Source organism: Lepidochelys kempii, chromosome 7 (assembly GCF_965140265.1).
Source record: "Lepidochelys kempii isolate rLepKem1 chromosome 7, rLepKem1.hap2, whole genome shotgun sequence".
In the NCBI taxonomy this organism is placed as follows: domain Eukaryota; kingdom Metazoa; phylum Chordata; order Testudines; family Cheloniidae; genus Lepidochelys; species Lepidochelys kempii.
In genome coordinates this window covers 11,199,758-11,226,446 of record NC_133262.1, presented here as the reverse complement: position 1 = coordinate 11,226,446, position 26,689 = coordinate 11,199,758, and the positions used below count along the sequence as shown (strand labels likewise).

Genomic DNA, 26,689 nt, shown 5'->3' with positions numbered 1-26,689 from the left:
CTTTAGTCAGTGTTTCATATTAAAAGGGGCAAGTTCAGTTTCCATTTTCTAAAGCCAGATGATTGGTTCTTGCTTTGAAAAGGAATCTCCTTTAATCTAAACTTAATCTAAACTTATGGAGCACAGCCCTCCATGTACAGGGAGAGAACTTAATCCTCAAGGTGTCTTCTTGAACACGATGCTCCAGTTTATATTGTTTCTCTTTTTGATCTCCTAGTTTTATAGCAGAAGAGTTGGGTTGAAGCATACTCTCCTCTATCTCTAAGGGCTACTCTCAAGGAAACAATTAAAAAACACAAGCCCCATTCATTGGAGATGATGGGAAGGATGAAAGTTTACCAGTCTCTGCTCCCTGCAGTCACAGGAAATTTATATTGGCTAGGCCCATGTTATTCTAACAGCTGATACTACCAGAGGAAGCTCAAAACTCCCATTACTGGGAATGAATTACTACCTGCCCATAAAGGTGGTTTAACCCTAGTTCATATGAACAAATATTGCAGTATTTATGTCATGTTTAAACTTTTCTGTCTTTTTCTTCTACTGCAGATAATGTAGTAAGTAGTGTAAACTTTAGTTCAGTTTTCATTTCAGCTACAGTTTTATAATCCTAAAAAACCCTACTTTTTCTCTGGAGCTCACTGATCAGATTTAGTAGGATGTTTTGGTTTGAGTTTTTTCATTTGGGTGGGATGTTTTGGTTTGGGTTTTTTTTTAATGGTCAATACAAATATTATTTAATGTTTTTTAATGGTCAATAAAAATTATATTTATTGTAATATAATTTACAGTTATTCACTGACTTATTGTGAAAATGTGTAATAAAATAAATATGTAAAACATATATTATTTGTGTTTATAATATCAGCCTTTAGCCATATCACCCCATTCTGTGAGCCTGTCAGATCTCACAAGCTAAGGTAGACTCATAGTAGGTCTCTACTTGGGTGGGAAATCTCTAGGGAACAGATTTAGTAAGAACTGCTGGAAGCAGTGTTGGTGTTTCAGTAAATGCTACCATTTTCTCTTTGTCACTATTTGTTTGGTGTGCTAGATGGCATTTCAGGGAGGACGTAAAACAGATCCTATGTTTCAGGGAGGACGGAAAACAGATCCTGCCCCCCTGCGTTCATTAAAGAACTGTTATTCTTTGTAAGCTAGTGGTGATAATCATTGTGTCTTTGGAACATTCCAACTCAATGATTACATTCTGCCTACTTAAAAGTTTCAACTCCGGTTTCAGTTGGCTGTTTTGGGGGTTCTTCGGCCTCCATTTGTGTACTGTTGTGCTCTGTTAAATAGTAGACAAGTTTCACGCTGGAGGTGGCTATATTCCCAGCAATGGATTAAAATGAAACCTATGTATAGTTTGTGCTGCTATATCATTTTGTTTTGTAGAATACTTTGGGATGAAAAGAACTGTATAAATGTAAGATCATATCATATGATCACAATATCAATAACGTATAGCCATGTGGTTGATTCAGATTGTCTATAAACATTTCCACTACAAATCCACAGGCTGTCTAACGTGACTTTTGTATTTCAGAGCAAACAAGCTAAATATACAGAATTTTTAGGTCCTAATAAGCAATACAAGGCATATTTGTTGGCTAAATGCTCTGCTTACTCTTTTTAAACCATTTGATTAGAGTGCCAGTGGGTGAGTAGCTTATAAGGGCTTGTCTACACTTACATTTTATAGCACTCTAACTTGCTGACTCAGGGGTGTGAAAAATCACCCCTCTGAGCGCAGCAAGTTTGAGCACTTTAAAGCGCTAGTGTAGACAGGCTCCGAGTGCTTGGAGCCACGCTTCAAGTGCTCAGAGCTATTCCCCTCGTGGAGGTGGATTACCAGGAGTGCTGGGAGAGCTGTCTCCCAGTGCTCGCACGTGACCACACTCACATTTCAAAGCACTCCTGCAGCAGCGCTTTGAAGTTTCTAGTGTAGACGTAGCCTTTCTTGAAGGACTAATTTGAAATTGTAAATAGCAGCATGGAAATATGGCCTCTTATGTAAAATGCATATGCCAAAAGGTATAACTGAGTCAAAGATTTATCTCTAACCATATTTTGAAGTTTTTTATTTTTTGTAACCCAGTGCTTTATAAAGAGTGAGATCAGCAAATGGATGGTGTCTGTAGGTTGATGTTTATTGTTATAGTTAAATGTTCATTTGTAAGGATCTTTTTCTGAAAAATTACCCTACAATAATCTCGATTGTTGGGCTATTTATGCTTTTTAGTCCATATTAACAAAGGGTCTACTTTTGCATTCTACGTCATCATCATTAACACTTCTATTTCATTTTAATAGTACCTGATCAAGCCTGCTCTTTTTACTATCTTTTTTATGTCTGTATTTTATTGAAATCTAATTGAGCTCTTTCGCTGTCTTTCAATTCCGTATCTCAGTAATTAAATCAATGTTGATTTTCCTTTCTAGCAGCTTGGAACTGTTTTTCAAGATTTGGAGGGAACTTTTACTGTTTCAGTTTAATTTCTAAGGACAGTATGCTATCGTTAATCTATTGTCCCCTCTCTTTTTTCAGTAGTGTTGGAGTGATTTGAGTACTACTTTCTAGATGTCAAAATATGCCATTGTAGTAACTTATAGTATTGCCTTAGGGGGCCAGCTTTTCATTATCAGCTTCAAGGGATGTTCCCAGAAGAACAGTATGATATCTTCCAATCACAGGTTTGGCTGCTGAAGCACCTATGTCATACTTGATGAAAGGTGTCATCCAAATTTTAGATTGACAACTAATTTATTTTCCTTTCAAATACCTATGGCTATTTTGCCATCTGTTTCATTCAAGGATCAAATTCCCTTCTGGTTCTTTCCTCCCATGATAACATGGTCAACTATAACTTTGCTTGAGCCTTCTGTTTCAAAGGAGCCCAGCTATTAGACGTCTTGCCATTTGCAAATTAATTTTCATCAAAGTGCCTGTGCGAAATTAATGTCAACATTATCTCATTCTCCCTAGGAGTATAAACCTAGTGTGGCTTGGGCTGGAAGACAATGGCAGGCTGGCTCCTGAGAGAGCCAGGTTCTTGGGAACAGGAAATAATAGCGCAAAGGGGCTGACCCTTCCCAAATGCGTTGAAATCTGTATGACTTCTGTTCATCATTGAGGATTCATGTAGAAACATAAATAATCCTACTGCTGTCTATGTTCTACCTGTGTGGTGGCTAAGCAAATAATTTCATTGTCCTTTATAGGCTGATTTGCTATTTCATCATCTTTCCCAAACACTAAATTCACACACACTCATTTCACCTTCCTTATGTTATGGGGACAAACGTATCACTAAAAACATGACTGGAACCACTTGGAGAACAATATTAAGACTGGAGGAGGCTTAAGATGTATGATGCATCTAGTCACGGAATAATGGGGCAGTGGTGAGCAACGCAGCTTGGTATGATTCTGAACTGATTTCAGGTGGGTATACTCCCCTGACAAGCTCACTAATCTGCCATGGACTCTTTTATCTATATATCGAAGCATATATGGTGTGCTCAGTGCCGTAGTGCATGGAAGTCTGAACTGTGACGGGCCTTTACCAAGAGCAGCGATTTGTCTTCACCCCGTTTTTCACTAAAGCTCAGTAACTTGTACGATGATCATGTAAAACTTGCGTGATTGGAAATGCCCTGCAATCCAGCATGCACAACGCCTTTAGCTTGATAATGCAGCTGCTTCACACTAAGGTGAATCTCGTGAGTCCAGATCCCTGTAGAGTGGAGATAAGTTAAATAACTGCTCTTGGTAAATCAGTCAGCTATACTGATTGGCACAGTGTGATGTCATTTTCTATTTGAATGCACATTGAGGCATTGCAGGCTTCCCATGGGGGATAGCTGCTTAGCAATGTAACAAACTCATTTTCCCATATGGTAGAACCTCTGGAAACTATATGAAGAAGACTCTATCCAGGGACAGTCTGCCACATCTGTGAGGCTTGCCTGCCTTTTCTTTAAACATTTAAAATGCAGGTTTAAATTTAGGGTTTAATTTAAAATAGGGCTCGTCTGCCCTACAAAACCAACTGAGTTAGGGGTTTACCAGCAAGGTTGTCCCCCTACTCCAGGCACAACCCAATTAAAATCTGTTGTATAGATTCAACCTGACTGCATTATTTGTAACGGTACCACATAATGAAATATAGCCAAGGCTTTAGTCTGATTATTAAACCTTTGTTAAAGCCTAGTCAGGTCCTGTCCACACAACAGGTTTGAACTATGCTGCACCCGGGATTGGGGATAACATTGTTGCAACTCGATCCCCTGGCTTGGTTGTTTTTGTAATGTAGTTAGGCTCTTTCTCCAATGAAAGCAGAAAAAAGTGGGAAGTGGTAGCAGAATCGGACAAATGTTATAGAATTTGTCCAGACTATCAGGAAACATAGATGTAAAATCAGATTAGCTATGTGATTTGTGCGATCCAGCATGGCAGCATCCACGCATCACACAGCAACTCAGTGTGACTTAGCAAGCATAGGTAGTAAGAATGCACTGTTGCGCTTACCTGTAATATGGTAGCACCCTGTTAAATAGAGAGATCTGAAGATTGTATTACTGTATAATGTTTCTCTAACAAACACTCACTGTTGTAATGGTTACTGTTTTGTCCCTGATATTTGGATGACATGGATTTGTAAATCTGTTAAAACTACCTCAATAAATTAATAGCTATAAAAAAAGCACTGTTGCTTTATGCATGTATTGTGCCATCCCATGCTGTTATGTCTAATTTACAATGTAAACTTCTCAGGGTAGTGAACTCTTTTTATAGATCTGTAAAATGTCGTGCCGAACTTATGATGCATTAGAATAATCTTTTTATTGTGGGTTTTTTTAAACCATTAAGGTGGCGCTTTTATCTGCACATGAAGAAGTTTTATTCTGTTTCTTTTAGTAGCAAAATGTCACTGAGCTATGCATTCAAAGCCTGATGTACCAACCTGGCCGCTGTGTTTATACACAAAGGTGTAAATATTCCACACAGTAATTTAGCTGGGTAACTCCCACGGTGATGATGTAAGTTGCATGGTTAAATGTTCTTGCGTTATATAGAATATTTATTGCTAACTGATTTTTAACTCTTTCAGGTAGTTTTGCTAGTTGGGCTAAATCCCTAAACCAAGAGTGTTGCTACACAGGGCAATCTACCACAAGGACTGAAAGGCCTGCTCCAGTAGTTCCTGTGTTTTTAGTTTTTCTTACGTAGTGTTGTTTCTGGTTGATGGGTATGTTATTCAGAAAGGCAGGTTGTGCATCATTTTACTTTTATTTTGCTACAGATTAATATCTAGGAAAAACTACAAACAAGGGATTCCAAGGCAGGATGGATGCCTCAAATTATGCATGTATTCTTTTTAAGAATTGAATTCACTTTGTAAGAATTGTCTTTGTAAGAATTGTCTTCTCCCTGGCTCCCTACAGAACTTACCTTAGAATCATAGAATATCAGGGTTGGAAGGGACCTCAGGAGGTCATCTAGTCCAACCCCCTGCTCAAAGCAGGACCCATCCCCAATTTTTGCTCCAGATCCCTAAATGGCCCCCTCAAGATTTAACTCACAACCCTGGGTTTAGCAGGCCAATGCTCAAACCATTGAGCTATCCCTCCCCTCTTCAGCAACTATAACTCTCCAGATCATTCCCCCTCCAAAAATATGACAAAAATAATCTCCATAAAACAGGAGGGTGCTTTGCTAGCAGCTTTGGGGGAGGAGACCTGGGCAGCTCACTCCCCTGGATGTGGCTAAAGAGGACAACTGTATGGGGCACCAGGTTCCAAGTGCCCTTTAACTCCACAAGCCACATTGACTGCAAGAGACAGAACAGAAGCTCTGGGAGCACTATCAGCTGCGGAGAGGCAAAGGGTATCTTTAAGTCCCCTGTACTCCAGTGATATCAGCAGACAGGACCTTAATTGGAACATTGAGACATTTTGTTTCTGTCTGCTGATTGGAGCTTTGCTTCAGGCTCCTTCTTCCCCCTCTATTATTGCCCTCTGCTGTTGGCCTCACTCACCCTGCTCCCCAAACCCTTCTCTCTCTCCTCTCACCATTCTCTTCCTTTTCCTACTTCTTTACTTGTGTGCTGTTTCAATTTCCCCCACACTCATCTGTTTTTGTCTTTTTAGCAGATAAGCTGTGGGGGGCAGAGACACTCTCTTCATACATATTTGGAAAGCACCTAGCACACCAAAGATCTGTTGTAATCTAATGATGATAATACTGCAGCATTGTCTTCCAGTAATTACGTCAGGTGTATGAACAAGACGTGTGAGGTCTTTGCTGTCTATTTATTAAAGCTGTACATTAAATAAAACGTGCCTATTATCAATTTAACCTGCAGTTAAAAGCATTTTCCCAGTGCAATTGGCATCTTGACAACTAATAATTACTATGTGCAATGCTTTAAATACCTATTATGCATGTTTATGTAGGATCACTATTACCATAATAATAAGATATTACCACAAATGTGCATACTGAATGAGCATATCTTCAAGTAATCATGAGATTTCATTAATCATTACTGAAGAATTAACTTTACTAGAAAGAGTTACTTTAATCTTAAATACTATTCTAGAGGTCTTGGAAACAGCAGGGCATGTTTACCTGGTCCCTAAACGCTGCACTATATCCCCCATTCTGTTCATGACATAGGATCACTTCTGTTCCCTGAACTATTGTTTTAACCTGTACAATTTATCAAACTAAACCCACAGTCTCGCTTGGGAAAGTGTTCTATGCTGTGATTTCTGCAGTGTGGTTTAGCTGTCTTCCACTGAGTCAGGTTTCTGGTACACTCTCTCTCTAGCTGGATTCCTGAGATTCAATTCTCCTTGCTAGTGGATTGTTTCCTTAAAAATAAAATGAACTGGCAGTTCCCAATTGGCAGGTTTGTGCCAACAACTATTTAGTTCTATTTATCTCTTAAATAGAGGAGAGAAACTTTTTTCCCTGATGGCAGCTGCATAACAGACCATCAGATTTTTACTTGCCTTCATTCTTCTACAATTCAAAGAATGTATATCCAATATTATTTTAGCAGGTGATTTGTTTCTGGATTCTTCAGCTATGCTCAGAATATCCAGAAAAAAGAAAGTATTCTTAGATAGATGAGACCTACTTTATTTTACAGACTTTACATGTAGATTGGGTTTGTCTTTGTTGGCCGAGGAGTTACATTATTTCCTTTCCATATTATCAGGAGTCATTCTCTTTCTCTCTTTCTCCTCTTCTTCCCCCAAAAGGCACCCTTTCTATCACAAGTCCAGAATCTAACTAGTTGTCAGCTGTAGAAAATCTTCTATTCACATTGTTCTTTATGTTTTGAGCCTGGGATTCTTCAGATCAGGGAAAGTGATTACATAATTGCTTTAGCAAAAGGACTTTAAAAGATGAAAATTATTTTAAAAAACCCAAACATTTTATCAGAAAGTTAGCATGTTTTTATGCGATAATAGCTAAGAAAGTGTGCTTGTTAAAAATGTCCTAGAGTCCTTAAATACAGTATAGACAAAAGCGTTTTTGCAGTTTATACAACAATTCAAAAAATACAGAGCTGAGAAACTCCCCAAATAACATTTATAGAATCTGCTTCTTAAAAATATAGGAAGTTCTTGTTTTTCTTGATATCTCCTTTCCAACCTATCTCAAATATCAAGCATGCAGCTGATGAAGTTAGCCTATTCCTGATTCAGGTGCATTGTCATCAGGTGTTTCTGTACTGCTTCTGTTCATTGTTCTGTTTTAATCTAGCATTCATAAAACAAAGAGAATAGCATACAAAAAAATCAAGTTTAAATAATGCTAACATTGCAGCATAATCAATCAATTGCAGGGAAGATTTAAACTGAACCGGCACAGAAAAAATAGCCATTGTGCTTTTTTATGCTGCTTTATGATATAAAAAGGCCTGACAGTGGGGAGTGGTTTCTGCTTGTTTTTTACAATTAGAAACATCAGCTTTGTACACTCCAGTTTTCCTGAAAGAGACTATGGATGACTGGACCACTCCTAGGAGTAAGATATTATATGCACCAAAAAAATGAAATCTGAGTAACTGAAAGGAAGAGGGATTTTTCAGACTGTTGAAAATCTATTGAACTCAAATATCTGACACAGTTGGCAGGAAAAGATCTTTGAGAAATATTCTTTTAGTCCTTAAGTGAGGACTAAACAAACTCCTATTCCAGTTCTCAAGCCATCTTCCAGAAAAAAGGGGAAGACAAGACAAGCAGGGGAAAAGCCCTTCTTTGTACGTTATATAAAGAAGTGGAGGGAAAGGCACAAACCCATTTTTTCATTTGCAGGCTGTGCTGTGGCAAAGCTGATACAGTCATCCGACTTACATTTGTACTACAGGGCTCTTAGATACATAGAATCATAGAATCATAGAATATCAGGGTTGGAAGGGACCCCTGAAGGTCATCTAGTCCAACCCCCTGCTTGAAGCAGGACCAATTCCCAGTTAAATCATCCCAGCCAGGGCTTTGTCAAGCCTGACCTTAAAAACCTCCAAGGAAGGAGATTCTACCACCTCCCTAGGTAACGCATTCCAGTGTTTCACCACCCTCTTAGTGAAAAAGTTTTTCCTAATATCCAATCTAAACCTCCCCCACTGCAACTTGAGATCATTACTCCTCGTTCTGTCATCTGCTACCATTGAGAACAGTCTAGAGCCATCCTCTTTGGAACCCCCTTTCAGGTAGTTGAAAGCAGCTATCAAATCCCCCCTCATTCTTCTCTTCTGCAGGCTAAACAATCCCAGCTCCCTCAGCCTCTCCTCATAAGTCATGTGTTCTAGACCCCTAATCATTTTTGTTGCCCTTCGCTGGACTCTCTCCAATTTATCCACATCCTTCTTGTAGTGTGGGGCCCAAAACTGGACACAGTACTCCAGATGAGGCCTCACCAATGTCGAATAGAGGGGAACGATCACGTCCCTCGATCTGCTCGCTATGCCCCTACTTATACATCCCAAAATGCCATTGGCCTTCTTGGTAACAAGGGCACACTGCTGAGTCATATCCAGCTTCTCGTCCACTGTCACCCCTAGGTCCTTTTCCGCAGAACTGCTGCCTAGCCATTCGGTCCCTAGTCTGTAGCGGTGCATTGGATTCTTCCGTCCTAAGTGCAGGACCCTGCATTTATCCTTATTGAACCTCATCAGATTTCTTTTGGCCCAATCCTCCAATTTGTCTAGGTCCTTCTGTATCCTATCCCTCCCCTCCAGCGTATCTACCACTCCTCCCAGTTTAGTATCATCCGCAAATTTGCTGAGAGTGCAATCCACACCATCCTCCAGATCATTTATGAAGATATTGAACAAAACCGGCCCCAGGACCGACCCTTGGGGCACTCCACTTGATACCGGCTGCCAACTAGACATGGAGCCATTGATCACTACCCGTTGAGCCCGACAATCTAGCCAGCTTTCTACCCACCTTACAGTGCATTCATCCAGCCCATACTTCCTTAACTTGCTGACAAGAATACTGTGGGAGACCATGTCAAAAGCTTTGCTAAAGTCAAGAAACAATACATCCACTGCTTTCCCTTCATCCACAGAATCACTAATCTCATCATAAAAGGCGATTAGATTAGTCAGGCATGACCTTCCCTTGGTGAATCCATGCTGGCTGTTCCTGATCACTTTCCTCTCATGCAAGTGCATCAGGATTGATTCTTTGAGGACCTGCTCCATGATTTTTCCAGGGACTGAGGTGAGGCTGACTGGCCTGTAGTTCCCAGGATCCTCCTTCTTCCCTTTTTTAAAGATTGGCACTACATTAGCCTTTTTCCAGTCATCCGGGACTTCCCCGGTTCGCCACGAGTTTTCAAAGATAATGGCCAATGGCTCTGCAATCACAGCCGCCAATTCCTTCAGCACTCTCGGATGCAGCTCGTCCGGCCCCATGGACTTGTGCACGTCCAGCTTTTCTAAATAGTCCCTAACCACCTCTATCTCCACAGAGGGTTGGCCATCTCTTCCCCATTTTGTGATGCCCAGCGCAGCAGTCTGGGAGCTGACCTTGTTAGTGAAGACAGAGGCAAAAAAAACATTGAGTACATTAGCTTTTTCCACATCCTCTGTCACTAGGTTGCCTCCCTCATTCAGTAAGGGGCCCACACTTTCCTTGGCTTTCTTCATGTTGCCAACATACCTGAAGAAACCCTTCTTGTTACTCTTGACATCTCTTGCTAGCTGCAGCTCCAGGTGCGATTTGGCCCTTCTGATATCATTCCTACATGCCCGAGCAATATTTTTATACTCTTCTCTGGTCATATGTCCAACCTTACACTTCTTGTAAGCTTCTTTTTTATGTTTAAGATCCGCTAGGATTTCACTATTAAGCCAAGCTGGTCACCTGCCATATTTACTATTCTTTCGACTCATCAGGATGGTTTGTCCCTGTAACCTCAACAGGGATTCCTTGAAATACAGCCAGCTCTCCTGGACTCCTTTCCCCTTCAAGTTAGTCCCCTAGGGGATCCTGGCCATCCGTTCCCTGAGGGAGTCGAAGTCTGCTTTCCTGAAGTCCAGGGTCCGTATCCTGCTGCTTACCTTTCTTCCCTGCGTCAGGATCCTGAACTCAACCAACTCATGGTCACTGCCTCCCAGATTCCCATCCACTTTTGCTTCCCCCACTAATTCTACCTGGTTTGTGAGCAGCAGGTCAAGAAAAGCGGCCCCCCTAGTTGGCTCCTCTAGCACTTGCGCCAGGAAATTGTCCCCTACGCTTTCCAAAAACTTCCTGGATTGTCTTAAACATCTCCAGTGTTGTTTAATCTTGTGGGCTGTTGCACTTAGCAGAATAAGAATAGGATGCCAATATGAATTCTGAATTTCCTTGCTTTTATGTGATATATACATCATGCACATTAATAGATATGGGGTTCTGAAATGGATGTAGACCAACAAGAACAAAATGTTATTCCTTGGGCTATTCCTCAGGTACGTCTGGGCAGTTTTGCAGTGCTCCACCAGCACAAAGCTGTCCTAACAATGCTAACATTACTGCCACTCTAGGATCCCTCTATGTATGGGGATCACTAAGTGTCAAAGAGCCTCCATCGTGCAGATGCTACTATCCCCTTACTGAAGCCAAGGTGTCCCTGCACCCTCATGATCCCTGCCTGCCATAAGAGTCCTTTGGGGTTGCTGGCAGTCAACATAATTTAGAACAGCCTCTAGGCTGCGGCAAATGGACTCGGGATTAGGGGAGTGCAACAGTAGCTTAAAGTCTGCACATGCTTCCACCTTGTTGTGAGCTGCACCAAGAACTTCTTGACCACAGCTCAGGAACTGAGCCCTTGTGTTTATCTGCTGTAAGCATGCCAACGGCTCCACAGAACCATGCACATAAAGAGTTACAGAAAGTCAACTGCAGAGTTCAGGAGGGGAATTGTTGGTCTTTGGAGAGCATTTACTAATCAAGTCAGAGTACTCATAACTGCGTTATTTATTTTTATAGAAAGTAGTGGGGTCTCTTATGTCATTTTTATCTCCTTTCCCCTGTAGCACTTGATACAGGTAGAGAATACGTCATCTCTCAGCAACTTTGGTAAAACTTTCAATGTGAAGGGTTAGTGTGGATCTTTTAGCAACAGCTGTGCAATGGAAATCAGTTAAGATCATTAAATTACTATTGAAGTAGATCAAATCATAGGAAGTAAACCAAAGCTTTCAGAGATTGAGTATATTTTCTGTTGCAGTCTTGTACCTATCCGGCAGGAGAGTATTTATTCCTTCCTGATTTGCCCCTGTTAGACACCAACTCTTTCATAAGTGGACTCACTGTTTAGTATGTACTTGTACTTGCATAAAGAGTGGCGGGGACAAGTATTTGCTGCTTCAAAGAGATAAGCTCTTTCTATATAGCCATAGTATTACATTTTTGTTAAGTAGCATAATGCAAATGAAGGAGCCAAAACATATTACCGTATATTTTCTTCTTGAACTCTAAGCTTTAGATACTCTGGGGCACAGATAATTATTATGTATTAATAATAAAATTTATGGAGTGTTGTAAATTTATGTGGACTTCTACAAACTGAAATACGACATATTTCATCCATAAAGAGCTAGCAGTTTTGGGAGTTGAGAAGAGGGAGGGTGTGGAGAATATTAAAAGGAAGGAGGGAGGTAGGATTGTTTGGCTAGGAAGGTTTAAGGAGTGATTTGAAGGGGCTGTGGAGGAGGTGCACTTGATAGGGAAAAATTTGGATGATAGAAACCAGAAAGTGAAGAAAGGGAAGATGAGAGGAAGTACAAAGAGTATTGGGAAGAAGAGCTTGAAGAAATGAGAGAAGAGAAATATGGGGATAAGATTATATAGGGGATTACATGTGACAACAGCTGTCTTGAATTTTATGCAGTAAGAGAGGAATGAGGGGCTGTCGTGCCTGGAGTTGAACAACAGTCAGCAGAGAGAAAAACATTCCTCCTTTTCGCATCAGTCTTGGTTTACTGTGAAATCAAAAGACAGCATATTTGAAAGTTATAAAGGGGACTTTTTGCACAATATACATTTAGTCTGTGCACTCTTTGAAGCCAAGAGTTTAGTAACATTCGAAAAAAGATTGCATTTTTATATGGTTACCACGCATATGTAGAGTTTAAAAAAAAATGGAGATCTGGAAGGGATATAAAACCTCATTCTTCAGGGCATAAACCAACCTCTCAATAGTGGGGTCAGGAAATAAACTGAGTGGGCAGGTTATTCCATTACAGTCTACTTGCAGGGGGTTTTGCAGGATAGATGGACCTTGGATCTGATCCACTTTGGCAGTTCCTATGATCCTGCGTAACTTTGTACTTTTAAGGAAAATGCAAGTTGCTGAAGATGATTTGGGGGAAATGTTATGACTGAACATCACTGGGGTTATTTAATGAAGTAAATTAGTATATTAAATAGTTTATGAAAATTTTGGATGTGTATCAGGCATTACATAGAGAAGTGTGTGGCTTATCTGTGAGCTTCTGTACGTGCTTTTTATTGTTTTTAAACTTTTATGTGGTTTTGATTACTCTTCATAAACATGAATTTCTGAGTTCTTTGGTTTGAATGGAGAAAGTTAACAAATAATCTGTTTCAATCCAAGATTTGTTTTTAAATGCTACACTGTCTTTGTAAGAAAGTGTAAGAAGCTGCATTAAATTTCCCTTCCTCCACCTTTTAAATAAAATTCCTTTAGGAGAAAAAAATTGCACAGTCTATGTTATACTGAGTAATTATCCCCCCTGGGAAGCAGAATATAAAGATCTTTAAAGTCATTCAACTGAGAGAACAAGCGCTTTAACTTTTGCCTCGCAGGAGTTATGTATTACATTATCAGCTGCTTGCTCCAGTGTCAGTGTGTCATGCCTTGCAGGTTAGCAGGTTTTGGCAGAGGAAATGAAACCCAGTCAGTTACTTGCAGGATTTATAGTAGACCTGCTGTTGCAGGAAGTGGTGAAAAGTTGATTGATAGTCTGAGGCAAAACTCTACAGTAAGAAACAGGATGTATGTTTGCTATTTATACCTGGTTTTCTTTTTTCCCACATTTCAAGACATTCTCTTGCTTTTTGTTCTCTCTGTTTATAAATTTATGGCACAGTTTTCTGTTAAAGCATATGCTGAATTTCAAATACTTGAAGAAATTTTTATGGCTACAGCTGTACTAAATGAGCTTGCTAAGCCTGAAAGTTGACCTACCATGTCTGTTGTCCCCTATTGTAGGCCTTACAGAAAGGGGTATAGCAGTTCTTTTGTTCACTACAGAAGTTTTTTTTCTCCTGCTGATAATAGCTCATCTTAATTAGCCTCTTACAGTTGGTATGGCTACTTCCACCTTTTCATGTTCTCTGTATGTATATGTGTATATATGTGTGTGTGTGTGTGTGTGTGTATATATATATATATATATATATGTCTTCTTACTATGTGTTCCATTCTATGCATTCGATGAAGTGGGCTGTAGCCCATGAAAGCTTATGCTCAGCTAAATTTGTTAGTCTCTAAGGTGCCACAAGTACTCCTGTTCTTTGTTGCGGATACGGACTAACATGGCTGCTGCTCTGAAACCTTTGTTTAGTTCATTCTTAGGTACAATACTAAATAAATTTAAAATAAATCTAGAACTGATTTATTCTGCAACACGTTCTAAAACAGGTGCACATGTGCTGCTGTGGTAGGAGAGAGAACACATATATGAAATAGGGCCCATAAGAAGTTACATGATTGCAGCATGTTTTTCTTTTAAACTTTACATAACAGGAAAGATAATTTTTGGAAAACTTAGTGTGAGATAATTGTCGGTTGATCAGTTCTTAAATCTAAATTTTTGGCATTGTTGCTTTTTTAAAGTAAAATGAATTATTTTTGGCTTAATGAAAATTTATTTGCTAAATGTGTGGCTCAAAATAGACCAATAGGCAAATATTTCCCCAAAGATTGTATTTTTAACCTACCATCTAAAAAAAAAAAAAAACTGGTCTAAACCTTACCACTTTAGGATTTCATATCAGTTAGCCTTGTTTTTTTAATGCAACATATTTTCTTACTCCTAACATAAATATTTATTTGGCATGTATCAGCAGTTCAGCTGAGGGAAGGTGTAGGACTCACTAAAGATAAGACAGGAAGATTTGTCTTCTTAAAGAGGTGGGTTTTAAGAAATTGGAGAGGGAAGGGGAAAGGAGGGATTAGAAGAATGACGGTAGAAAGGAAGCATTGAGAATGCAGTATATGAAATTATTTGTATTCAGGACTGAATGAACCTAGGGTGAATAATGTGTAGAGTAAAGTGGTGAGACTTGCACAGAGGAGATGTAGGAGATTTCTCTTAGCCATAAAACCTGTGTCCTGATTTCATTCTTTTTTTATTTTTCCCATTTTCTGTGCATTTAAGTGGATTAAATTTAATACAATTACTTTGTCTTCACAAATTACATCATTCAGTTGAACAAAACCAAGTCCAGTACCACCTTTCCCAGGTTTGTTAACATTGCTGTTTTGGAGGTGCTCATTTACTAGGGAAGTATGTTAGTCAACAGTAATTTGTATCCATTAGGATAAGAATGAAATGGTAATAAGAGGTTGGTAAATATGTAATATAATTCTGAAGGCATCAGATAACTAAGGGGCATTAAAGGGGAAAAATAGGAGTTTAAAAATAGTGCAAGTAGCCTAATGAGAAGAGCCTGATAAAATATATTCTGTAAATATACTGTATTTTGGGTAATACTGAGAGAAAATTGTCATACCTTATTTACATTTGGGGTACGACAAAGCCAACTGACTTAGTCCCCTCTGGATTCATGCCTTACCAAGCTGCTTCAAACCAGCTAATGACAGCCCCTTGGCTAGCCAAATGCTGAAGTTTTACAACATTAAAAATAGATAATCTCTCTGCAGAGATTTCCTGTTGCTTCATCATCATAGTTGCAGTTGGTGTTTCTCATTACAATGTATCTCCAAAGCTTGTAAAGAAGTGTGTGCTTTCTTCTGAAAAATTCACTGTAAGTTTGCTGAGGTGATGATTTATGTAGCTGCTTTTCTAGCCTTGTGGGAGTGAATAAGTTCAAGTGAATAAGGGATCATTTTTATCTCTGTTTCCTGTACCTTTTCTGTTACCATTCTGTAACTGAAGAAAGAAGTTGTTTACAAATAAAATGAATAACAAAAATGTTTAGCTCCCTGCTACTTATTATCAAATGGGAAATATTTTGTTTCTAGCATTTAACAATGTGTTTTGTTCTTTTTTAAAGGTCAAAAAAGTTGGCAGCACTTGCTGAATCCTTACAGAAAGCCAAGCTAACTAAGGCCCATTTAGGGTTTGAACTAGAAGAGCTGGAATCAGCTGCACGTCTGGTACAAGAGGAAGAAAGTGAGTTAAAAGCTGTCAGTGCTGTTTCCAAGCAACAACTGCGTTCCTCTGAATTGGAGACGAGTGACTCTGAAGAATCAAGCAGTACTTCATCATCTGAGACAGAAAGCTCTGATTCAGATGAACAAGAGTCCTCAACCAGTGAAGATGGGAAAATAAATTCTCTACAAGGGACACTCCAAGAGGAGAGGACAGCCCCACTTATTGACTGCAGTGGATTAGGACGAGACACAGACACTTTGACATTAGATGTTAGTAATGAAAAATCAAAGGCTTCTTTACAATCTACATCTGTTTCTGGAAAACTGATAGAGGAATTAGGAAAGAAAATGCAGACTGCAATTAGGCTTTCAGAACAGACTGAAGGATTGGCTACTGCAAGCTACACAGTTTTGCAAGAGAAAGGAGCAAATTATGCAGTTGAACCCCAAAGACTTTCAGAGGATCCAGGTGGAAAAGAAAATTTCTTGGAGGTTTCCCCAAAGGAAAACCTACTGCTGTTTGTTGGCAGAACAAATGAAGATGAAGACTAAACAAGCGTGTTAGGAAAAACTCTGACCCTTTACATAATACAGCTCATTGCTATAATGTAATATTGTTCCTACATCTAATGTGTGCAAAAAGGAGGTGATATTTTTCCTCTCTTTTTTTTTTCACCTTGTTGACAGTTGTTAAACACAAGAGTCCTTTGAAGGGAATCAACAAGACTTTCTCAAACCCTCACAATTAGATATATTTTGTACACCAGTGATTCATCAGAAAGTAAAATTTTGATCCCCAAATGCAGGAATCTATAACTTCAGTAAATACTTTCAGGAACGGTTTTCATTAAGGTTAGTAATGGAGTGAAGAGAGAGAATGAAATATAACTGAAAATAGTTGTACCATCAGTTAACTGACTCAACTGATGACATCATCTTGATAAATAGACCTGTACGTTCGTGACTTTTATAATGACATTTTACTACATTGTTGGATTGTGAATATTTTATTTCTAATTTCTACTTTAAAAAGAATGATGAATGTCATAAAAATCCAAGCAGCACTGGCAGTTTGTGTTTGTAGATCCAAATAAGTGTTCCTCACTTTTTTGTTAGTACAAAATAAAGGGAGTTTCTTTATTGTGAGGTCCAGGCAATGCTATGTATAATCTTCTATGTCTACAGTCCTGTTATAAATTGTTCTTTACCACTTTCAGCATTTGTTTACTTTACTGTGCCGTCCATTTTTTGAAATGTTTCTAGGTGTAGATGTTGTTTCCCTTTCAAAAATGAAAAAATCTTGCTTCGTGTTACTATTCCAGGGCTGTTGCTGGCCCCACTGAGGTGGCGAGACAATGTGGTCTACTGCTCTGAGCCCAAGAATGAAAGCCAGGAACTCATAATTTCTAGTCCCAGCTCTGCCACTGTGTCTTTGAAAAAGTCATTTAACCTCCCTACGCCTCATTTTCTCCATCAGTAAAATATGAATAATACTTGCCTATCTCACAGTGATGTTGTGAGAATATCAATTAATATGCTCATGGTAATAGTGAAAAGTCTAATGTCTTACAAATGAAATGCCATATTTCCAGGCAGGTATGATTTACCCATAAAAGGTTGCTTCAGGATGAAAGCTAGCTTGAATGGTCTCTTGCTTTCATGTGTGTGGTGTGGGTGTGTCTTACTAATATTAAAATCCAATTTTTTGGCAATGAAAAAACAAATTTGAATGTGGCAGAGTTTCTGGTAGTTTGTCATTGGTAAGTGACAGTTCTTGAAAAGGGATGGTTATTGCATAGCGGATGGTGCTGTGCTGTCATTGGAACAGGGTAACAGATTTGTGATGAGGAACTCAAGGATTTATGTGCTCTCATGGGAACTGTGAAACTCCAGCACATCTCAAATTTAGTCTTCCCACACTTTCTTTTTGACCTTACAATTACAAAAGCATATAGGAAATCACAATTTAAAAACATTAAATTCTTCACCCTTGTTGCTATTGTCCCAGCACCTCTAAAATCAGCAGGCTTGCTCTGTGCCAGCACATGCTCCTGTTTCACCTCTGTTGGTAGGAACTGCAGTCCTCACGCTACTGATACTGAATTTATAATCCTAGGTACCTGGGAGTCACTTCACCGCCACTTGTTTTCTCCTCTTCCTGTGAGGGTGGAACCTTCCTCATCTTACAATTAAGTGAGCATTTCTTTCTCTCCCTACTAACAATTAAATCCAAACTATAGCTGATATAAGCAAGATGCATTCGAGAATGACAGAGAGAAAACAGGTAGAAATAAAGGGTGAATGTTGAAACTTGCTAGAAACAAGCTGCAGAAAGCTGAACTAAGTATGGGTTGGGAAATGCAGGTTGCAAAAGTTAAAGGGACATGTCAGAGTCCATATCTGCTGCTTTCATTTTTTGTTTTCTCTCTCCCTCATTTTGTGGCAGGCTGCCAAGGAGAGCTGGTTTGCCTGTTCTCCAAACCGGTTTGTTTCCCTCTCGGACCTGGCTACCTCTTTTATAGTGAAATAAATCTCTTTGTTCCAAAGGATTAACCCTCCTGGTGGCTAAGGACATTACACCAATCTGCCTTTGTCCAGGCACACGAGAGCTTGACCTTTTCCCACTACTCCTCAGGGAACCTTTCTGGAGTGAAATACCTGCAGTGTCTCCTCAAAGTGACATTGTAGCAAATTCCGTATGGATAGAAATACATAGAACATAGTAACTTTCTGGGACACTTTGGGGTTTCACCCAGACCAGTAAGGGGCTGTGTCACTTCCTCCCTGTTAACCTTGGGTGCTACTGTGCAGTGCGGCTTTGGCTCAGAGCCCTGATACCATCACCCTGTTTGCAGCTCAGTGACCTCACCCTGGCTTCCACTAGCCTGGTTACTCCCTGCAGGGTGATGAAACAACCTGTCCAGTTCAAGTTTCCCCAAAAACCTTCTCCTTTGAGTGCTCAGACCCTCTCACTGTTTCCCTCTCAAAACCTTAACGCATTCGCTGCTTCTCTAAAGAGACAGAACACAGCATCAACCTGTTAGTGTGGCTGAGGATTTTACAGGTTAGTTTGAAACACAGCAGGACTGAGGTGGCTGTGTAGTAAAACGAGATTATTAAATTTATTACCAAGGAACAGATGTGTAAGTGATTCCGAGTAGAAGGAATTGGGATAGAAGTGGTTACAAACAAAAGGAAACATATGCTTTGAAGACTGAAACCTATCTTAACAAACTAGTGTCTCTTGTTTGGAATAGCTTTCTCACCACAGTCATTCTTCCAGCATGGCTGGCGAGTCCTTAAACCAGGATCCCACACAGAGCCCCAAGTGCTTTGTTTCTTTGTCTCCTCAGGTGAAGAATGCCAAAATGGCTTTCTCTGAGTTTCTCTTCCCTTGTGACTCAGCTTGCTGTGGCAGGTAGGGAGCTGACACCACATTAATTTATCTCCTCTCCCCACCCCTCATGATAATTTATCTCCCTCTCTGTCTCCTCATGATAGTTAAGTGGCCATCTCCCCCGCTGGCTAGTTTGATGGCTTTGTTTACCTTTTATGTAAACACACTTCCATGGTCTCTCCTTGCTCAGTTTACACTGGAGACATTCAAGCTGGCAGAACCACATTTCTTTGTCCTGGGGCGGGAGGCTGGGGGAGCCCTAAGCCCTCTCTGCCAAACACATGTTAAGAACATATTGCCAGCCCATGTTTATAATTTTTCATATATCACCTGTACAGACACCACACAATAACGCTTATGACCAGCACATTACCAGTTCAGATATGATTCCTTACATGACCCCCTTTAGATTAAAATTATGACAGCAAAAAGAAAAGGAGGACTTGCGGCACCTTAGAGACTAACCAATTTATTTGAGCATGAGCTTTCGTGAGCTACAGCTCACTTCACGAAAGCTTATGCTCAAATAAATTGGTTAGTCTCTGAGGTGCCGCAAGTCCTCCTTTTCTTTTTGCGAATACAGACTAACACGGCTGCTACTCTGAAACCTGTAATTATGACAGCAGTGAGTTGAGTGCACTGAGCTGGTCAGGCCAGCTGTCACTGCTTGATACCAGGGAGCCCCTTACCCTCTGGCACTGGGATGCTCTTAGGGTCACACTTTCATATTAAGAGGTCATCACACTCAACGTCAAGGCCGAGCATAGCTCTGCCCTGTCTACGTCTCATAAAACCCAGTACCCTGACTCTCACCCGATGTTCTGCCAAATTGCCTCTCGCACCTCCATGCCTTCTTACCCCGACCCCACGCTCTCCCAGCACCATTCTCCATGCCAGGAGTCTCCTCTCTGATTCTTTGGACCATGCCATCCCGCTCCTCCCCCCTCCAAATTCCTCCTCAGAATGCTCTCCTTTTCAGTCCATTGCTGACATCCACTCCTGCCTCCTTGCCAAGCTTGGTGGGACAGCCATAGTGCTGCTATGTAGTAATGTTAGGAATGCAGAGATGTAACAATGTTGTGAGCACTGTGGGTTACCAGGTCAGGGAGAAGTAGTTGTATATTGAGATGTTACAATTTCCTATGTGACTATCTTGATCTAATTTATATTGGAGGTAGTGGAATGTCTGTTATATGCCTAGAATGCTCAAATTCCATGGGGTCTGTACATGAAGGCGGCACAATAGCTTCCCAGATAGGACCGAGCAAAGACAGTGGGGCAAGCTGTTAGCTTCAAGGCTCCCGTCTCCCATGAGTTGCAGACCCATTTTGCCAGAGCTGGGAGTCCTCAGATCAAAGAGCAATAAACAGTTAAAAAGGAAGTTGATTCCTGCAAAGGGGAGTGAGTTGCCTGGGCTGTCCGGGGCATTGTCAATGAGCCCTAACAGGCTGACACAGAGAAAGGGTCTGCCAAAGAGTCTACAGGAAATTAGTCCTTCCAGATATCCCATGTGGAAGATGGTTAATCACCTGGTAAGTTAGAGATGCGGAGAGTCTGATTTATTGCCTTTAAGGTATGCTTTCTCTGAAATGTTTGTGTTCTAAATAAATAATACTTGGCTTTATTGAGGCTGTCTGCTCACTGATTATTACTGTCATTGTCCTGAAGAGAACAGAATTGCAGAGACTGGCCTAAATCAGACCTGCTGAGGTAAGTCATGGTTGATACACGGGAGATTCTCAGACCGGGCCCTGGGTTGCAATCACCTGATTTCACCCCAAGAGAGGGGGTGCACTCAGAGAGACTAGGTGCAATTTGCCTGGTGACAGTGGAGCAAGCCGGTCTGTGCTAACTTACATAACGAATGATTTGGAGTATTTAAACACTATGGTTCATGTTCCAGCCACTTTGTGTTGTGCTGCTGGTGCAAAGCCAGTGTAGCCAACCATGGGAAGATCACACCAGTGCAGGAGGCTCTTCAGAAGGCATAGGGCCAGCGTGATGATTTCTACCCAACCTCTGTCTCCTGATTGCAGCCTCAGGGGGCATGGCGGAAGCTGACCTCAATCCGCAGCTGCCAGTGGCTACTCAGGGTTATTTGCAGCCATCCAGCTGGATGGGGCCTGGAGTCCAAGAGGGGATCCCTGGTTATCCTAGGGATAAGGGGCCCCAGCTGAGCCATCCCCTTCCCCTTCCCTTCCTTACTGCTGCTTCCTCTGTCAGGGAAACCCCGTGGTCATTTGGGTTTGGTTCCCTTGGAGGCACCATTCTTATGTTGCTCCAGGGGAAAGCCCGGCTAGGTCCCACTTCCTGCCCCCAGTTCTTGGCACAATTGTTACAACCTGCATCATTTCCAAAGGCTGTCACCACTAACGGCCCATGTTTCCAGAGGTTAGGTGTGCGGGTGGCAGTTCCTGACTGCCAGCATTCTTGCTCAAAGCGTAGTGAGGCCTCCCGCCCGCTTTGCTACTGCTTGGAGTGCTGCTTCCTGCTAAAGCTAGACAGAGGGAATCTGCAGGTCAAATTATGCTCTTGGTGACACCTGTGCCAGGCCCACTGCTCTGTAACTGGGAATTGTTGCTGGTGATGTCTAGAGGGAATACAGTCCAGCTCTCCAAGTCTTGCCTGTGGTGGCTCTCCAGGGCTAAGAGGAGTGGGAAAATTTGGTTTTGTTTCTAAAGTCAGTCGATGTGATGCTGAATGAATAGGGAGATCACGTGCCTTACAGAGCATGGTGTCTTTTTACCTACTCGCTTTTTAGAGTAGAACTGCACTTCAGTATTAACAACAATGGGAGAAATCCTGGGCCCATTGAAGTCAATGGGAGTTTTTCTATTGACTTCAATACAACCAAGATTTCACCCTATCTGTTGCCCCCTGCCCAGCTCCCAACAAAAAAGGGTGTCTGAAACTATTCAAATTAAATAACTGATTTTTTTTAATTGTTGGGTTGGTTTATTTTCCTTTTACTTTCCAGCCTGTTTTTCTGAAAGTCTACATAGACTTCATCCCATACCAAGTGAGGGAAGCATTGATTAGACTTGATTTACTGCAGTAAATGATAAATGTGGCAAAGAAATTGATTCACACCCCTGGAGTGAGTGGGGCACATAGCTCTCCACCATGGACACAGCTAAAGATTGTCAGAACTTGAGCTGGTTGTCTCAAGGCTGGGGAGCCAAACAGGGAAACACGTCAAACAGATAAATAGCTTTGCTGTTTGGAGCACTCCATGGAGGCCATTTGTTTCCAAGATAAGGAAGAATACACTCCAAAGCAGTGAAAAGATAAGCCAGAAGAGCAAAATGAATGGGGAATTGCTTGGGGCTTGTTTGGACACAGGAACACTTGAAGTGAATATCCCTCCACCCCCAACCCCCAGGGAAAAGCTGCTAATATGGATGTTTTTCTTAAAATATTATGATATACTATTCTGACACACACTAATATTACAGCATGCTAACATAGCCAACACGCTAGCAAATGGGACCCATATCTGTTTTCTTGCAATGTGAATAACTCTGATCTTTCTTCTCCTTCTCACCGATACATTTCTCTCCCTTATAGTAGCCTGTGGGTTGCAGCATATATGTATGTGTTTGTAGGTATGTGAGGGTTATGTGTGGTTATTTTGTTTGACCATGATAAGACAGAGATTGAAATACTATGGTTCCTCAAAAATAATGCTATTTTACTTTGGGAGGTTTGGGTAGGAGGGACAGAACTTTCAGAGTTAACATGATGTGTTCGGAAACCTGGCTTGCATCACAAAAGACGAGAGCTTGGTAATGTGAGTTTCTTATTAGATTGTCAAGGTGGGTGAGGTAATATCTTTTATTGGACCAACTTATGTTGGTGAGAGAGACAAGCTTTTGAGCTTAATGCAAAGTTCTTCTTCAGGTCTGGGAAATGTCTTATTAAACATTTGTCATGCTGCAAAGCCATACACAGTTCAGCACTATTGACGGTCTGTTCAGAAGAAGCCTAGAACACGAACAGGAGCAGTATATTTAAGGTCAGGATTAAGGTACGCTGGCAGAGCTCCATGAGGAAGCTTGCACATCGGTCCACTGTTTTCCTGAAAGCAAAGTTTCCTGGTTTAAATATTTAAGAAGGCAAATGGGAGAGTTATCAAGTGATTATAATAAAAGAGAGGAGGATGCTTTCCTGGTTAAGGCACTGTCCTTGTACTCAGGAGTTCACTATTCAATCTAGTCTCTGCTTTGGACTTTCCTTGTGACCTTAGGCAAGTCACTTAAGGTCAATTCTCTGGTCAGCTCTTTTGCACTGCATATGCAGCCTTAAAACAGCCAGGGGGAGACAGTGGAGATGCCCCCTTACAAGGAACCCTCTGCTTATAGAAATCTGGCAGAGGCATCTCTGCTTCCTCCATTGCCAGCTCCCCCTCCACTCCTGGCATTGGGGGAACGAAGGCACATTCGGAAGGGGAGGGAATGGATGGGGCATGGGAGCGTGGAGCTCCGCTATGACCAATCCTTCACTGGTCCCTGCCTAACCGTCTGCCAGTGGGATAAATAAGGGCTCTCCCTGTGCTATCCTAACATGCACTGGGGCCGGACAGCTCTGAATCAGGTTGCTGCAACTGGCTCCTGGTAGCTGCCGCTCCCCAGTATGTCTGTCTGAGCTCTGTTTGGACCCTTAATCTCTCTGTGCCTCAGTTCCCCAATCTGTAAAATGCAGATGATGATCTTTGCACCTTTGCCTGTCTTGTCTATTTAGTCTAAGCTCTTTGTTGCAGAGTCCATCTGTTACTACGTGGATGTACTGTACCTAGCACAATGAGGCCCCAGTTTCAGAGGGGGGCCTCTGTATACTACTGTAATATAATAATAGAGAATACTAACTGGCTGCCAAGGCTCCTGGGTTCTTTTTTTGACTCTGCTACTGACTCTCTTTGAACCTGGACAAGAGTCCTGGACTCAAATTTTCAGAACTTTTCCCTAATGTTTTTGTGCCCCAGTTTTTGGGCATCCAACTTTGGAGGCACGTAGGGTCTGATTGTCCAACTGACCTCAGTTGGAATTGCAGGTGCTCAACACTCCTGAAAATTAGACCAAGGGGACTTCATTCAGGAGCCAAAAAAGTCCATAATAATAATAATTTTAAAAAGCGGTGAGGGGAGAGAATGCTTCTGAAATGTTGTCTGTCCTTTTCTCTCTCTCTCTCGGTGGGTGGGTGGGTGTATACCCTTCTGTGAAATGGGCCTCAGAATGCCTACCACACAGGGGGGATTGTGAGGCTGGCTTACTGTTTCTACTGTGCTTTCACATCTCCAGCGGAAAGGCCTGGTAGAAGTGCTTGGCATTCTATTATTTCATGAGCAAGGGCTTTTTTTCAAGCAGCTAATTTGCCTAGCTTGAATTCTGTATTTAGCTGGGGTTCATTAATTGTACAAAAAGGAAAGTTAGGAAACAGTGCAAACACAGAATATTTATTTGTTATGGGAAACTGCCATGAAATCTTCATTTTCATTTGTGAAATGCAGTCTCTCTGCAAACGAACCTCCGTGTGATGTTAAATTGCCAAGGATTCTCCACACTTGTGTTACCTTGGCTTTTACACTAGTATAAATATACGACTGGGAACTTAATTCGTCAGGCTTCACCAAGAGTACTAGAATCATAGAATATCAGGGTTGGAAGGGACCTCAGGAGGTCATCTAGTCCAACCCCCTGCTCAAAGGAGGGCCAATCCCCAATTTTTGCCCCAGATCCCTAAATGGCCCCTTCAAGGATTGAACTCATAACCCTGGGTTTAGCAGGCCAATGCTCAAACCACTGAGCTATCCCTCCCGCCATGAGCTATCCCTCCCCCATCATACTAGCTGATGATCTCTGCACTAGTGGCTACAATCGCAGCGTAGATGAGACCTTCAGAGTTATTTCCTCTGGCAGCAGGTAGGCAAACACCATGCAGAGTTCACTCGCTCTGCTATTACTCTTGAAAAGGCCTGTCTTCAGTCTTTCCCTTCTGCTTAGGCATTGTAGGAGGAAAACTGTCAGCACAATGTCTTTGTTCTCTGAAGGATCCAGAATTTGACTGGGACTCTTGCCTTGCCCCTTCTGAAGCTCTTAAAAGGATAACTCCATATCGTGTGATCTGAGCCATCCTCTGTATCTGAATACTGTGTGAAAACTGTTGGCAGAGTCCAGATTTCCAAAGCAGCTTCCAAAGGACATTGTGTCTTTATGGCGAGCAGTGTGGTACAAGGTCATCAGTCATTCCCCTGAGCCCCTATCTCACTGTTGAGAATCCAAAGAGAGAAAAGGAGTACTTGTGGCACCTTAGAGACTAACCAATTTATTTGAGCAAAGCTTATGCTCAAATAAATTGGTTAGTCTCTAAGGTGCCACAAGTACTCCTTTTCTTTTTGTGAATACAGACTAACACGGCTGTTACTCTGAATCCAAAGAGAGGCTTTGAGTTGGCAGCCTGTCACATGAGTCACTCTCTTTATCAGGGCAACTGTAGCATAGGTTGTTAAGGGGGCAGAGAACTAACCACTGGAAGCTAAGATTCCTCTCCAGGAGTGACATTTGCCCCTATGCTCCACTTCATCCTATTGTGACGACTTCAACAATACATAGGCCTTGTTTCGGCCTTCTGCACCAGGGCTGAGTATCATCTTCGGTGCTGTCTTGCCCTTGTTGGTGTTAATGATGCAGATCAGGACCAGTAAAGCTAGATTTATTCTAAATGAGCAGCTCCATGCTGACCAAAAGGATGCACTGCCCTCCTGTCCTCATAACTCACTTATGACCCCTTTTTTGGGGGCTGGGAGAGGTTACTGATCCCCACATTCAATCAGATTCTGAAGAATCAAATGGCACACTCTCCAGCTCAGATGGATTCTAGACAGGGCCTATCCCCGGAGTCTGGGCATTATAGGAAATACCTCTACTTGATGTTTGTTTCACCTATAACTTGCTTTGCTTTAGTAAACCAGAATAACTAGTGCTAATGCAAAAACCTCTCCCAGGCTGCTGCTTCTGGCAACCAGATCACATTTCAGGAGAGGACAAATGGATCATCTCAAATTCCTTCAGTTATCTTAACGTAGCTTTGTGCATCCCAGCTCTCCACCCATCCCAACCACTTTGTTCTGTCACCCCCTTACATATGACTTCATATTAGCACTATTCAGCAATGAGCCAGCTGTTCAAAGGGGGAAGGGTGACTTACCTCTGATGACATAAGGTAGAGAGATGACATCACCCTGGTTGTGAGAACCCCCCCTAGCCTTTCATAGAGCAGTAGCTGCAAAGAATGAGGACAAGAGGAAGGAGAGGTGAGAGCAGGGCAGGACTCACAAGTCAGAGGATCAGATCAGCATTCATCTTGACTAGGCTGAGAGAGAACATTAAGAAAATAAGAACAGCCATCCTGGGTCA

At 41.4% G+C, this 26,689-nt stretch overlaps 1 protein-coding gene across 4 annotated transcripts in view; it reads left to right on the top strand.

The window, feature by feature from the left end:
- The window catches only part of SHQ1 (SHQ1, H/ACA ribonucleoprotein assembly factor), a 108,020-nt gene extending 90,937 nt beyond the window's left edge, over nucleotides 1–17,083 (top strand). For all 4 annotated transcript variants that reach the window (XM_073351123.1, XM_073351120.1, XM_073351121.1 and 1 more), the window contains one exon: nucleotides 15,781–17,083. In XM_073351123.1, coding sequence (XP_073207224.1) covers nucleotides 15,781–16,432 — 652 coding nt within the window. In that variant the 3' untranslated portion in view covers nucleotides 16,433–17,083. The remainder of the gene's footprint in view (nucleotides 1–15,780) is intronic.
- The last annotated feature ends 9,606 nt before the right edge of the window (nucleotides 17,084–26,689 follow it).